The 14,114-nt window shown below is 56.0% G+C and overlaps 1 protein-coding gene across 3 annotated transcripts in view; it reads left to right on the top strand.

Annotated features, from left to right (window-relative positions):
* SSBP3 (single stranded DNA binding protein 3) overlaps positions 1–14,114 on the top strand; it is a 160,157-nt gene that overhangs the window by 128,015 nt on the left and 18,028 nt on the right. Inside the window, exons 6-9 of one of the 3 annotated variants that reach the window (XM_035727081.1) lie at positions 7,344–7,424; positions 8,326–8,385; positions 12,527–12,593; positions 12,684–12,760. In XM_035727081.1, the coding sequence (XP_035582974.1) occupies positions 7,344–7,424; positions 8,326–8,385; positions 12,527–12,593; positions 12,684–12,760 (285 nt within the window). The remainder of the gene's footprint in view (positions 1–7,343; positions 7,425–8,325; positions 8,386–12,526; positions 12,594–12,683; positions 12,761–14,114) is intronic. The other 2 variants (XM_035727082.1, XM_035727083.1) reach the window with 2 other exon arrangements.

The raw sequence follows: 14,114 nt of genomic DNA, 5'->3' as shown, positions 1-14,114 counted from the left end.
CCGTCTGCCCAGCCCTGTCCCGGCTCCTCGGAGAGGTACAGGGAGAAGGGGAGGTCAGCTGGGGCCTTTGCTCAGACAGAAATCAATGAGTCTTATGCTGATCTTTGCTCTGATTCCTGATGGTATGCAGAGGTGACCCCAGGGGGAGGACATCGTGTGCTGTCCTGCTCCCTCTAACTGGTGACTTCCCCACCATCCAGGAACAGGGGCCACCGCCGCTTCACCTCTCTCTGGCCAAGCCTGTCCTTGTCTAGTGCCCACGGAGGGTCATGGTTCTCGTGGGCTCATTTCCTAGGCAGCCAGCTGCCCCTGACATAGAGCTCTCTGGGGGTCATGCCTACCCTCAAGGGGTGGCCCAGCTCAGCCCCTTGAGGACCTGCTGGGTGTGTCCCAGACTCACATTGGGTGGGCACACAGAAGGCTCAGGCTCCCTCTGCCCTCGAGTTGGTAACCTCAGCTCCAGTCCTGGCCCGTACCTCCCACATACACACACGCAGAGAAGCCTTTTCCCTGGAGGGGCCAGACAGAGGTGGGGAAGGAAAGCAGCTGTGCGAGCCACTGATAACTTTGTTCCCGTGGGTCACAGTAGTAGAGAAAAAACTTTGCCTCTGATGAGGTGCGTGTTAAAGGGGAGGGGTGGCTAAAGCTCTCCCTCCCTCACCCAGCCAGGTGGTCAAGTTCGCGCTCCAGGGACGAGGTGGACTGCGTTGACGGACATGGCCGGGGGTGGGGGGTGGTCAGTGGCACTCGGGCACACCTCAGCCCCCTCTCCCCAGAATGGGCTTACAGCATTTTCCGTCAGCATCTGTGTCCAAGGAGCAAATTGGATTGTCTGCCTCTGCTGCATGCCTTTTACCATGTGTAGAATTAATGCAATTTTATATTCACTCAGTTAAAATGACACACCCCACAGGCAGATGACACAGGCCCTTAGTAATGCAAGTCGTTCGTCTCTGCGGCCAGTCGATAAAACCCACCCCTCCAAGCCTTGCCAGGCCAGGGGCCCCATGAGTGAAGAGGGACGGGGATGTGTGGAGTGTCAGGTCTCTGAGCCACCTGAAACTTCAGGTGCCTTCCCCAAAGGCCTTCTGTAAACACAGAAGGCAAATTTGGCCAGTGGTAAGCAGGTAGCATTCTGCAGCTTACAGAGCGGTCTCCAGGCTTCCCTGTGAGGAACCTGAACTCCATGTCACCTGAACTCCTCCACTTTGTCAATGAACAGCCCACGGCTCAGGGAGACAAGACAGAACTCCAGCCCGAGTGCCCTGGGCTCTGGAGCCCCGCTCTTTGCCCCCGTCCACAGCTCATTCTCAAGTGTGCTGTCTCCCGGGCTCGCCTCTGCACCCGGAAAGCCTGGAGTTAAGTCTCAGCTCTGTTTCCCTGAGAGTCCATGATTTCTAGTCAGGGAAAGGCAGCTTTGGGGAGCGTGAGGTGGTGCTGGGTGAAGGAGTGGTGAGTTTTGGAAATATTAAACTTAGCCTGTAGCTCTTATTCGTTTTCTCCTTTAAAAAAAAAAATCACTGTGGTTTTTTTTCTATTTGACTTTTAATTTTAAAGAGCTATCCTCTCTCTTTTCCGTAAGAGTCTTTAGTTTATAGAGGACCAGCTTGGTCACCCCGTTGGTACTATTCTTCCTGGTTGCTTAAACTCAGAGGTGTTGGATGTGTCCACCCAGGGTCCGGCTGACTGCGGCTGTGGAGTCTGCGTGTTGGCCAAGCCTCGTTGCCCTCCTCGGGCCCTGCCCAGGATGTACGCATGGGGTGGAAGGCCGTGCCCGTGCCCTCGAGCAGCGGACGCGGCGTCTCCTGATCAGACGCAATGTCTGAAGAGGATGCCCCGTGTTTTGGAGCGCACCATGACTGGGCAGAGCAGACTTCACGAGGGAGGGTATGTGGGCTTTCAACAGGCTGAGTGAGGAGGGTGTTCCTGGCAGAGCAGGCCTCGCTCCTGCTTTCCTTGTGAATGGGCAGCGAGTGGCCATGGAAGAGTGGGGGCCTTCCGCGTGCCTAGCGCTGTCACCTGCACCACCCCACTGTGATGTCCCTTTGCCCTTATGAGGAAACTGGATTCACAGTGTGCCCTGCAGGGGCTGGGAGCAGATGCCAGGTCTGTGTAACCTGATGCTTCCCCCATCGTGCCGTAAGCCCGTCTACCTCTCGAGGATGGCTTCAGGTGAAGTGCAGGGACTCAACCCGGCTGTGACCCAAGAGGTATATAGGTGGCTCGTGCTGACACTCTGACATGCCTTTCTGCAGAGACTGTGGATCCATTGTGCCTGGGGGTGTTCTGCTCCCCTCCCTGTCTGTGACAGCAAAGGCTGTCTCACTGAACTGTCGGTGTCCAGTGTTTGCTTCGATCACACCATCGCCGAGCGTCCCCAGGCCCTGCTTAGGTGGCTCTCAGAGGCTGCTAGACACTACCCAATGCTGGGATTGCAGGAAAAAGTAAGGAACTGCAGGAGTTGTGTATCTCTGGTCAGAGATTTTGGGACTGCCAGAGACAGAGTGGCAAGTCCATTAACAGGGTCTGGGGCAGAATGAAGGCCCAGGCAGGAAGTGGGCACGTTTGCTGCTTTCTTTTCCCAGATTCGGTCACAAGGTTTCCTGATTGGGGTCTCTCCTGGGTGCAGGCCTCCCTGCTGTCACCCCGTGGGGGGCAGTGCACTGCAGCAGGAAAGACTTCTGACCAGTCAAGGGACCTCAGTTCTCATCCCGGCTCCCTGGCTCCCTGTTGGCTTACATTCTCCAGCCATCCTGGGCCTCAGTTTACCTGTCACCTTCTCTTGGACCCCATGGCATTTTAAACTGACACGAGTTCATTTGTCACCACATCTCATCCTTCTCTCCAGCTAGCCTGGGAGCTTCCAGGCTAGGGCCACACGAGTCTGATGCACCTCCGTGACCCACCCCCAGGATATGGGGCTGGCTAGACCCCTGAGGTCAGCATCCGGAATATGTTTGTGGGTGAGTGACTAGTTGCACCCCCACATCCTTCAGCCTTAGGATTTGTTCCTTTCTGCTCCTCGTGCTCCAGGTGTGACACAGGCATTACTTGTGGGCTTGTTAGAGCAGTGGGCCAGCTGGAGCTCTAGAATCGGACTTCGAGGCTGGTTCCACTGCTTAATAGCTTTGCAAGTGGCTTCACCCTTTTGAGGTGTAAAATGGAGCGACTGATAGCCTTTCCAGCCAGGAGTCCAGGGTTACATGAGCTAATGCAGGTGAGGTGTGGCTTCATTATTATCCCATTATCACATTTCTCTGACGAGGGAGGTGCAGTCAGTGGCTGAGTCCGGATTTGAACCCAGACCTTGTTTCTTTACGTAAATGGACAGGAAGGTGATTATCATGAAGAGACCCCTGGGCTGGTGTTAGGAGATGTGGCTCAGCCACCAATGAGTTGAGTTCTCTGTGGTCTCGGACAGGTCACGCCTCTGTCCTGGGCCTCTCTTTTCTCCCCTGTAAATGAAGGATACTGGAAGAAGTGATGATCTGTCAGGGCCACCCAACAAACAAGTGTGTGGGCAGGTGTAGCTCTCCCCAAGCTTCCAGTGGGACCCTCAACTCCAGTCTAGCCCAGGACTCTGCACCTCAGATGTCTGCAGATGTCTCTGCAGCGTGCTGGGAGGGGGGATTAGGCAGTTCCTGAGACGGAAAGCCTCCAAGGTCTAAGTAGAGCTGGACTCGGCCTCTTTTTGGCCAAACAGGCTTCCAGACACACCTAATTTGGGTTCTTGTAAAGCTTTCAGCAAGTAGATGCCAGGCAGGCCCCATAGGGGAGCTGTCCTGTGTGGGAAAACTCATCAGTACCATCAGCGTTATGACTCCCTCCTTTTCCCATCTTCTGCCTTGATCCTCTCCCCCTGCCTGCCAGATCTGTTCAGAGTTTGGGGAAGAGAAAAGCCCAATATCCCAATGAAGGTCAGAATCCTCAAACAAGATCTTTTTTGGTCTGCCTCCTATGTAGCATTTTGACCCAAGTGGGTAATGAGTTGAAAAGACCATAAAGTCTGTTTTCTCTATACCTACCTGTTGGTCTCTTGTTGAGAAGGCAGGATAGGGGAGAAACTCCTCTTACTGGTGCGCTAAACCACAGGGCAGCACATTCTGTCCCTCGTTGTGGAGGTGGAAACAGGTCTGTCGTCTTCGTCGTCGTTTTAACAGAAGCAAACATTTTCAATGCGGTGCCCTATTCTCTGAGGCTCCTGAGAATGCACCAAGTGTGCAGGGCCCCTCCCTGTGCTGTTGCACACCATCTCGGGGACTGAGTCCAGACGCTGATCGAGTGGCAGACGGCTCCAGGCTGAGTGGATGTAGCAGACACAGAGGATGGCACTTTGGCTGGATGTGGGTGACCATCAGGAATTGATAGGCTTCTGACTTCATGGAGGAAAAGCTTTCTGGCTCATAGAGCTCCCAGTAGTGCTGGGGGCCATGCTGGGAAGTACATGAGCAGAGCCTGGTCAACACCTACCCCCAGGGGTTGGGAGAGGAGCTCCGTGCCCTGGGTACATGAGTGTTGAGATTCATCTGTGCCTGTCTTGAGGTCATGGTGGGGTTTTCTCTCTGGGTAATTGGCTAGCCTGGGCCAGGGTTCTCTTGTCTTCAGTGTTCCAAACCCCAGCTCCAAGTCATGGGGAGGAGACTTCTGAGAAGACTTAATAGCCCACTGCCCGCCTCTCCCTACTGGCCAGAGAAGTTGCTGGGCTGGCCTGGGGCCTCACTCACCAGCCACCCGCTCCCAGCCCTTAATACTCATTGGCCGTTTGTGTTGAGGTGGCTGCTTCGAGGCGAACTTGTACCACATCCACTCATTCAGGGACCAGTTACTAGAGTCCAGCAGGGAGCTTCTGAGGGAGGTAGAGAGGTGAGGCACACGTACCAGCCTGCCCTCTGAATGTCGGGGGGCCTAAGCAGCCATAATCCAGGGCCAAGAGACAGCTTGGAATGGCCCTCCAGACCCGGTTTCGAGCATTGGCCCTTAGTAGGGATTGCCACTGATTGGGACCCCCTGTGGGGGGCCAGACACTCTGGGGTGCTTTCCATACATTTTCTACAGTCAGCTGTCAAGTCAGCCGCTACTTGCCTCCCCTGGCTCATGGGGCCACAGGTGTGGGGGACCTGCCTGGAGACACGCCACTCTCGCTGAGGAAGCACCAGATCTTACCAGGGAGGGCCACGAGGGTTGGAGGGAGGAGGCGCTCCCTTCTTGCCAAGAGCTGAGAACCAACAGAAGGCCTTTTGCCCCCTCTTGGCAACTGGACCTCACCCTCAAACCCTCTTCTTCCGTTCTTTTTATTTTTCTTTTTTTGGGGGTTGGCTTTGAATTATCTTATTTTGTTTACATTGCACCCAAGTTTCATGGTACAAAAGACTTGCAGGTGCAAATATGTCCCGCCTTCATTAGTTTCCCCTCCCTTTTTAATTTATGTGATTTCAATTTTCCTTCCCTGTACTGTTAATTAGGGGACCCTCTAATCAGCGCCATTATCACAGTGGTATTCATGTTTAGGAAAGCCGCTAAACAAATGCTTGCAAAATTGCTAAATGGCTAATTAATGTCTGTTAATTAAGAAAATTGCTCATGGTAACAAACCATGCCGTTGCTGGCAGCCGCTAGAAAGACACACACTTGTTGAAATTAGTAGCGTGGCAGGTAGGGGAACATCTGCTCCGCAGAGCTCTCCGGAAGTGAGCAGCCCCTCGCTTGGCCAAGAAACTCCAGCCTGTCCTCAGTGGCGCCCCCGGCTTCCTGGACGGCCCCCGCCGTCTTTCCCTGCACACCTCTTCTCCATGTCTCTAGGCCCACGGCCTGTTACCAGCCCCTTCGCCCCGCCCCGCCTCCGGACTGTGTTTTCTGAGCAGGTGGGGAGGCTGGGCAGCCTGGTTCTGAGAGAGAAGGCTGACGAAGAAAATCCTACCTCTGTCTCAAAGATTCTCTCTCCCTCTCCTCTTTAATGTAATTTCCCCCATCCCCCACGCAGGTTTTGGATTTTTCTCAAAAGTGACTTCCAAGAGTAATAGCATGATCGAGGGTTGAGAAGAGTGAATTAGGGCAGGCTCCTTGTCACCAGCCCCAAAGTCCAGCTCCGAACGTCCCAAGTAGGCAGGAAGGAGCTTCCAAGATGGGCCTTTTGTGCTTTTTGATTGACCTGCAGTAGGAAATACACTTGACACTGAACCAGTATACACACATGCACGTATGTATAAATATGAAGATATGTTAGTGAAAAAGATTTGCCTTCATACACACAGAGCTGTTGGATAGTTTGTTTTTTTTATTCCGTTCCAGGTTTTTAGGAAACAATGGTTGCAACCCACTAAATTGATTTCACCATCCACTAATGGGTTGCATCCCACAGTTTGACCAACCCTGTGGTTTAAGTGAATTCACCTGCCCATCTCTTCTGGGGGGAGTCAAGGTCAGCATAGCCCAGGGCTTCAGGGGTCAGCTCGGAACCATGGGTGGTGGCTCACCGCTGGCTGGAGTGGAAAGCCCAGCCCTTCCACCCAGCAGTAAGGGGCCTCCATCCACGTCCCCCTGCCCCTCTGCACATGCCTGCTTGAGCTCTGGGCTGCAGGAGTCCAGGTGAGCGTTGGGTCCATCAGGCGTCCCATCCTGGCTCTGCCATCTACCAGTTGTGTGGCTGTGGCCAAGTTCCCTCATCCCTTGAGACCCAGTTTTCCTCGTTGGTAAAAAGAATGGGAAACCCCACTTGATGAGGGCCTTTTCAAGTGAAGGTGAAATTAACAGAGCTCACTGAGTGGGTGCTTGGTCACCGTCCATCCTTTTGTTCCCTTGTTCCTTCAATCTCTGGCCCAGCCTGACTCCTCCTGTCTCTTCTGGTGCACCCATCAGGCCTCTCTCCCCTCAGTAGACTGGCCCAGGAACCCGCATCCTGTCTCTGTCCGCCTCCAGACCGGAAGCTCCCCCAAACCAGGGCCTTGCCGGGCTCTTCCCACGCCCAGAAGCGGCCCTTGCACGCTTCGCAGAGCAGGTGCACTTGCCCGTCACAACCAGCGTATTTAACATGGCAAACTCCGCTCCAGCCATAGACGGTGCCCGGGCCCCTGCTCCTGCGTGCTTCCACAGAGGAGCTGGGTATTATTTTCCATCCCTGTAAACCGCCCCGTGAGTGTGCTCATCGGCTTCTCTCCCTCCCGCTCTCCGCGCCCACCGTTGAGCCTGCGATCCAAGCAGCTGTGCGCACCTCCCCGCCAACCAGAGCCCGCCGCCCGCACGCCCGCCGCCTGCCCTTCGTTTTGGTTTAATTTTTGTTCTTTTAAGCTTCTGCGCTTCTCCATGTGCTGTGATCTATAACCTGCCTCTACTGTCTGGCCTCACAGGGTCCTCCGGGGTCACAGCCCTCGCCGCACGCACAGCCTCCACCTCACAATCCCAGCAGCATGATGGGACCCCACAGTCAGGTAAAAGCACTGTGGCTCGCCCGCCCGCCGGGGGGCGCGGGGCACGAGGAGGACAGAGCCAGCAGAGGAAAAACAAAAATCAAAATGTGCTCTAGCCATTGCTTTTGAGTCTTTATGGACAAATGATATTTAAAAAAACAAAAACAAAAATACACCCCCCCCCAAGATAGTCTTCATTCCTTGGACATCACACCCAGCTTGGATATGAAACCAAAAGAAAAGCAAAGATATTTCTGTGACCTTGTCAGCGGCCTTTGCGTTTTTGTTTTTTCCTCTCTCACTTTTGGTTTGGTTTTTGAGTTCGGTTAACCATTTGTTTGTAAGCGAAGCTGCATCCCTAGCCTTTTTCTGTGCGCACTCTCGCTGCTGAGATAAGCTTTCCTGCCCCTCGTCTTAGCCCCTTTCCATTCTCATTGTGCTCCCCCCACCAAATCCTCGCTCCCCTCCCCCACCCCCTTTGTCGGTGGTTTCTGTGTGTGTGTGCGCGCGTGTGCGCGCGCACGTGTGTGTGTCCAGCTTTGTCCGCACACCCTGAACATTTTGTGTAGGAGTCCCTTTCTGATTCTTGATTTGCCCTTCCCGAGAGCAGAGTCTTCTTCCTTTGCCCCGCACCGCTGTAACTGCTCTTCCGCGCCCCGTGCCCAGGCCTGGCCGCACTCTCCTGCCATCCAGACTAGATGTCCGTGGGCACACACGGAGTCAGGAGCCGCCCGTGCCAGGCGCATCTGTCGTTCCCTCTGCCCAGAGGAAGTTGTGCCCAGAGGGAAGAGGCTACCGGGAGAAAGAGAGTTGAAAAGATAACTAGTTGTAACGAATCTGGACTTGGTGGCGTGGAGCGCATTCGTGTTTGTCCCTGTGCAGTAGCGCAGGCTGTCATTGAACTAATTCCCTATAATTGCAGCCTTTTATGTCACCGCGCTACGCAGGCGGCCCCAGGCCCCCGATCAGAATGGGAAACCAGGTACTGTACCTTTTCATGTTCTCTTTCCCCTCACCCAGCCACCCTTGCCCCCCTCTTTGACTCAAATGAGAATTTGGGGAAAGGATTTGGAGGTGAAGGGACAGGTTTGAATGTGGGAGGTAGCTTACAGGCGGGTCCCCAGGGAGAGCCCTTTGTCCGTTCTGTGTCCCCAGTATAGCCCCTTTGCCAGCATTGCATCTGCCTCTCCTGGTGGGCTTTGGGCAGCCGGTTCGAGCTCAGAGGGGCAGCAGCAGAAACAGCCAGGCTGGGAATGCAGGGTTGCGACTATTCTAGAGAAGGTGGTAATGCCCCTGCCCCCTCCCTTCCAGCCCCTTCTTGGAAAAGGGTCTTCCTCCTTAATGAAGTTAATTGACAACGTGCATTTTTTCCTGGAAGCTTTTGAGAATTGCCAAGGCTGGTAAATATAATCCTGCTATTAAGGGGAGAAATGGCCCGTAGGAATGCTTAGATCAGGAGCCTGGATGCAGCAGAGCAGGACATTTGTGAGTTTTTAAGCAATGTCTGCCTGTTTTCCCAGACCCAACTCAAAACAAGAAAGGATTTGTTCGTGTAATTAGAAAAGTGGTCTGCTGATGGGGAGGGCTTCTCAGCCCGGGGTTGTGTGCCTTATGCTGGCCCATTAGGGTTGGTAATTCTTAGGTGGTCTGGAGAAATCGGCCCCCGTGCCACCCTCCCTAGTTCAGCCCATCCAGGAGAGGTCAAGGTAAAATATCTTTTGAGGATCGATGAATTTAAAACTTAAAAAGAAACATTAGGGAGATTTCTTTTCATGCCAAAATATTTTTTATGTATGATTCTTAGAGTGACCTTACAAAAACCCTTCAGAAGATGTGACCGCATCACGAGTGCGTCCAGCCCCTACTGCCTTTGGAACTTGGGAGTTCAGTTACCAACTAGAGGGGCCTGATTGTTTCTGTTCTCAGGGCTCTGCAAGGAAGGCCTCCCAAGTGCAGAGCTGCAGGGCCTAGGAGAGACGCTCATAGTCAGGGGTCTCGAAATTTTAGTTTAAATTGCCTATCAGGTTTCCAGTTATTTTTTTTTCCCCTCCAAAAGTCTTTTTTTCCTCTTTCTCTGACATGAAGGAGAGATTTAGACAAGAATTAGAGACCCATCTTTTTGAACAAGGAGGGACCCTTGGGTATGTCACAGACGAGGAAACAGAAGGTCAGGGTGAAGGAGTGACTTCCCAGAGTCCTGCAGTAAGCCGGATCAAGTTGGTCTACAGCTCCTGGCCCAGTGCTGTTTCCTCTGCCCCTCACCCAATTCAGTGAGCTTTCAGAGTTGTAACCGTGCTGCCCCAGTCAGCACAGGGGCCTCTTCTGCCATCACGTGCGTGGGCCCCGGCAGCGCCTTCCCCCACAGCGCACCCCAGGGCTCTCCTTGGCCCGAATGGGCCTCTGCTCCATGGCGAGGCACCCTTACCATCATTGTGGCTTTCCTCTAGTAATTAAGGGACACGAGAGGAAACCTGTATGTTCCTATTTATCAATTAAGCATGAGCAAGTGCCCAAGACAGCAAATGGACAATGAATCCGACATCTGCATCTCGTGTTACAAATTCGTAACCTTCCCACCAACCCCCCCCCCCCCCCCCGTTGGAAATCTATACCAATTTCCGGTTTCCTGTGGACTCAAGAAATGTTTGCCCTCCAGGGAGGGACGTGCCCCTCTCAGGGGTGTTGCACCTGGGGGGTTCGCGGAGAGTGCCTCAGTTGGGGCTGCGGGTTGAGCAGAAGCCTCTGCCACCTCAGTGAGCTGAGCTCCCCCCCGCCCCGCCTTGGCAGGGGGAGGGGCAGAGGCAGCAGGCCTTGCTTGGGTTCATGGGACCTCCTGTGTTAGGGCAGTGAGAAGAGCATTTGGGGGGGGGGGGGGTGGGGGGGGCGGGACAAGAAGCTAAGGACTGTCGCCCTGTCCCCTGAGCCTTACAAGGCCATCCTCCCACCTGCCTCCCCGGTGACAGGTTTGGGGCTGTATATAGAGAAAGCGTTGCTGTTTTTCAAGCGAGAGTAGGTGGGTGGGTGGTGAACAGTGGGCTTCGGTGGGGCTGAGAGGAAGACTGGGACCCAGGTTTGTCAGGCAGCCCTCCCGTACACGTCCCAGAGGACCCCGCGCCGGCCCGGTGGCTGACGGGGGCAGGCGGCCGAGTGACCGTGCAGACGCTGCTGGGATTTGGCTGTTCCCTGGGCAGACGCTTCCTGCGCCTGCCCCACGGTGCTGTAGGAGAGGCGCTGGCCTGCTTCCAGGAGCCCGTGGGACGGCCCCAGAGCATCACTTTCCCTAGCAGGCTCCGAGAGTGCACACAGCATGTGCTTACAGTGCCACATACGAGCCGTTCTTGTGCTGCTTTCTTAGGTTTGAAGGCTTCGGCCTTCTCTGTGTGAGACCTGTTATCTCGGCCACGGCCCGTCTGCCTTCTCTCGCAGAGGGGGCCAAGATCGACCTGTCCCCAGCTCAGGGTCACCCCAGTGATGCCCAGATTCCCTCTGAGCTTCCAGGCAGCCCTGCTCTGCTCCTGGGTCCTGACACAGCAGGGTGAGGGGAGCTCAAGGAGGAGCTTCCTTCGAGAACTGTCGCTGTCCTCACTGGGCTACCTGGCGAGGGAGTGATTGCCCTACCCCCACGGCCGCTCCATCAGGGTTATAGGTGGGGGCATTCTATGACATGGACGGTCCCCTGTCCACCTCGACATCCTGGGATCTCCCAAACCAGACAGCCTCAGAGGAAGGCCTGCTTTTGTCCTCTGGGGTCTAGAAATATCCCACACCCCCAAGTGGGCAGACAGAAACCAGTCAAATGATTCGGAGCTGGGGAGCCTGGAGAGAGGAAGCAGGGCTGGGAGAAAGCGAGAGGTCAGAAGAGCTAAGACCACGGGCTAGAGAGACAGACTGTGAGCACCCCCAGGGCCTGGAAACAGCAGGTCCTCCCAGGTTTGTGTGGCCTACCACAAGTACCGCCACGCGCTGGACACACACAGCCCACTCTGAAGCTCGGGACAGCAGTGAGAACTAGTCTCTGCTTACCACCACCTTGTTCCACAGCTGGTTTGGAGCTCCCCGCTGGGCCATCCCCCCAGCTGCGATGAGGGCTGGCTGGGGCTGGAGGGGGTGGCTGCCCCTGTCCCAGGGGCCCGGCCTCTAAGAAGCACTGGCGTCTGCAGATGGGAAAAGGTGGTCCCTTTCATAGACACTTTGCCTCTCAAAGGCAGGGGCCTGTTTTAGTCCTGAGGCACAGGGTTCTAAAAGCACACTTTTCCTTCCAGCTCTTCTGCCTTTTTTTTTTTTTTCTCCCCGATTGCTACTGAAGTCACTTCAGCCCCAAGTAACTCACTTTTAGTAGGTTTTCACGGCAAGTGTGCCAAGCATTTACTCGGGAAACCTGTGGCAACCCTGTCCTCACCTTCTTAATAGTAATCACACCAGTGTCTGCCCCTTGCCCCTTGCCCCAGGCTTTGGGGAGCAGGTTCTCACTCAGCCTTCTGCTCCCCCCTCTCTGGAAGGCCTCCTCTTCACCGCTGGGGCCAGAAGGGGGCATTTCATGTCATGTGGAGGACAAAGATAGGGAGTTGGGGGCCCTGAGTGCTCATCCTGGCTCTGCCACTAGGTGACTGGGGGGCCATTGGGCCTTTGGGCCTCAGTTTCCCCATCCAAACCTCGAAGGCCACCTCCTCCCCTGCGCCCCTGTAAAAAGACCCCCGTGTAGTGATAGGATTTTTGGCTGGGGGGGGGATCTCCCGGTCCCCACACTTTAGGGGAGGGGATAGGATGAGTTACATCTCCGTGGGGTGAAGGAAAGACAGGGTGTGGCTTAAACCGCGCTGGCCAGGGTCCGGGAGGTGAGCGCGGGGGGCAGGCTGCCGTGGAGGGGTGTATGGCAGGCGGCGGGCCCGGTGCACAGCCCCGTGGAGACAATAGGGTGTGTGACGGTTCCTGTCCCGCCCATGCTGCACCTCCTGCTGACACCGGCTCCCTCTGTCTGCCGGTCCTGGGGATGTCGCCCCCAGCCCCAGCCGGCAGGTCAGGGAGGCCATGCGTGGCCCCAGAAGGGTGGTGGCGGCCGGGGCAGGCGGGCGCGTCTCCTCCCATCCCCCAGCCACTCAGTGCAGCTTTCACGTCTCTTTCAGCCTCCGGGAGGAGTTCCTGGGACCCAGCCACTGCTGCCCAATTCCATGGATCCCACCCGACAACAAGGTAGAGGGCTGGGCGGGGCCGCCTGCGGCATGGGGAGTCTGTGCTGTCTGCCCCCCCGCCGCCTCACAGCTCCCCTACTCTCTCGTGCAGGGCACCCCAACATGGGAGGATCAATGCAGAGAATGAACCCTCCCCGAGGCATGGGGCCCATGGGGCCCGGCCCACAGGTAACCCCCTGTCTGTCTGTGCAGCTCCCTGGCCATCTGTGTGCACCCGCCTACTCTCCTCCTTCCACAGTCTGTCCGTCGTTCACGTCACTCAGCTCACAGGGGTGAGGGGAGAGGACACGGCCAAGTCCCCAGCTGCCCCCTCTGCCCGTGGCTGGGCTGGCCCCCCACACAGCCAGGAGCAGCCCCTCTCGGTAGGCGGCAGGCCAGGTTGAGGGGCCCTCTGGGAAGCTGAGGGAGCAGGGCAGTCAGGTGTTGGCAGATCCTCCGCGGGAGGGGTTTGAGGAATTTGGAAGATGGAGGGTCTGGCGCCTGAGCAGTGGTGTGGGTTCCCCAGGAATCCCAAAGCCTCCTACCCCAGGTGGGTGAATTCGAACCGGCTCAGGGTCCTAGTTTGTTGCGACCCAAAGGCGGGACGAATGAGGGCAGTCCTAGCTCCGCCTACAACTAACTCACCGATAGTCTGTCCTTGGGTGAATCATTTGACCTCAGGGGGCCCCAGTAGGCCTCCGGTCCCCCTGTTTCATGTGAGGGGAGGAGGAATGTGTCTGTACCCCTGGTTCTCCGCGACGCCACCCCAGTGAGAGGAGACCAGGCTGGCCAGGGCCTCTAAGACCCCCTTCCACCCAGAGCCTCTACCCGTTTCAGGTCCCAGGCTCCAAGCTAAGATTTCTTCTGACCAGAGAGGCTCCATTGTCACAAAGGACCCCTCAGAAATCCCTGGGAGACATGACGTCAGGTGCCCTGTCTAGCTCTGCAGTTACAGCACACCCGTCACTCCTTGTGCCCCAGCTCCAGGCCCCACAGGGACAGGCTCCCACGGGCCCATCAGGCAGGGGTTTGACAGGCCTTTCCTGTTCTCGAGCCTTCTCACGGTTGCTTCCCACTCTCCTGAGTATTGGAATGTGGCTCTGTTTCCTGTAGTACTGTGGCAGGGAGTTTGCTGATCTGACTATCTAAAAGAAGCTGGAAGTCTAAATGAGGAGAAGGGAGTTTCATTTAGCGAGGTCGGGAGGCTTTTGCTGTAGGGTGTTCCTTCCCTTTTCTGCCCTGCCTGGAAGTCTGCTTGTTGTCGGGGTCCGTCCCCCCCCTTCAGGGTGCAGATGTGTGCATTCTCTGGGCCCCCTCCCCAGGCTTCCGGTTCCCTGGGGGAGGAGGGGTGCTCTTGCTCCCAAGCTCACAGACACGTGCCCGCTCTGGTAGGGAGAGGTGTCTGCCCACACCCAGAGTCCTCCGCGCCGTCTGCAGTTGTATTTCCAGCACACCCAGCCCACTGCTTCTCCTCGGTGGTGGCTGCAACATCTGTGGTGCTGAAAGATTTTAGGGAGGTCCTTGTCTTCTCTTGGCCCCCTAA

Source organism: Zalophus californianus, chromosome 4 (genome assembly GCF_009762305.2).
Source record: "Zalophus californianus isolate mZalCal1 chromosome 4, mZalCal1.pri.v2, whole genome shotgun sequence".
Lineage (NCBI taxonomy): Eukaryota > Metazoa > Chordata > Mammalia > Carnivora > Otariidae > Zalophus > Zalophus californianus.
Note: the sequence above shows the minus strand (reverse complement) of the source record. Positions and strands in the feature narration are given on the sequence as shown.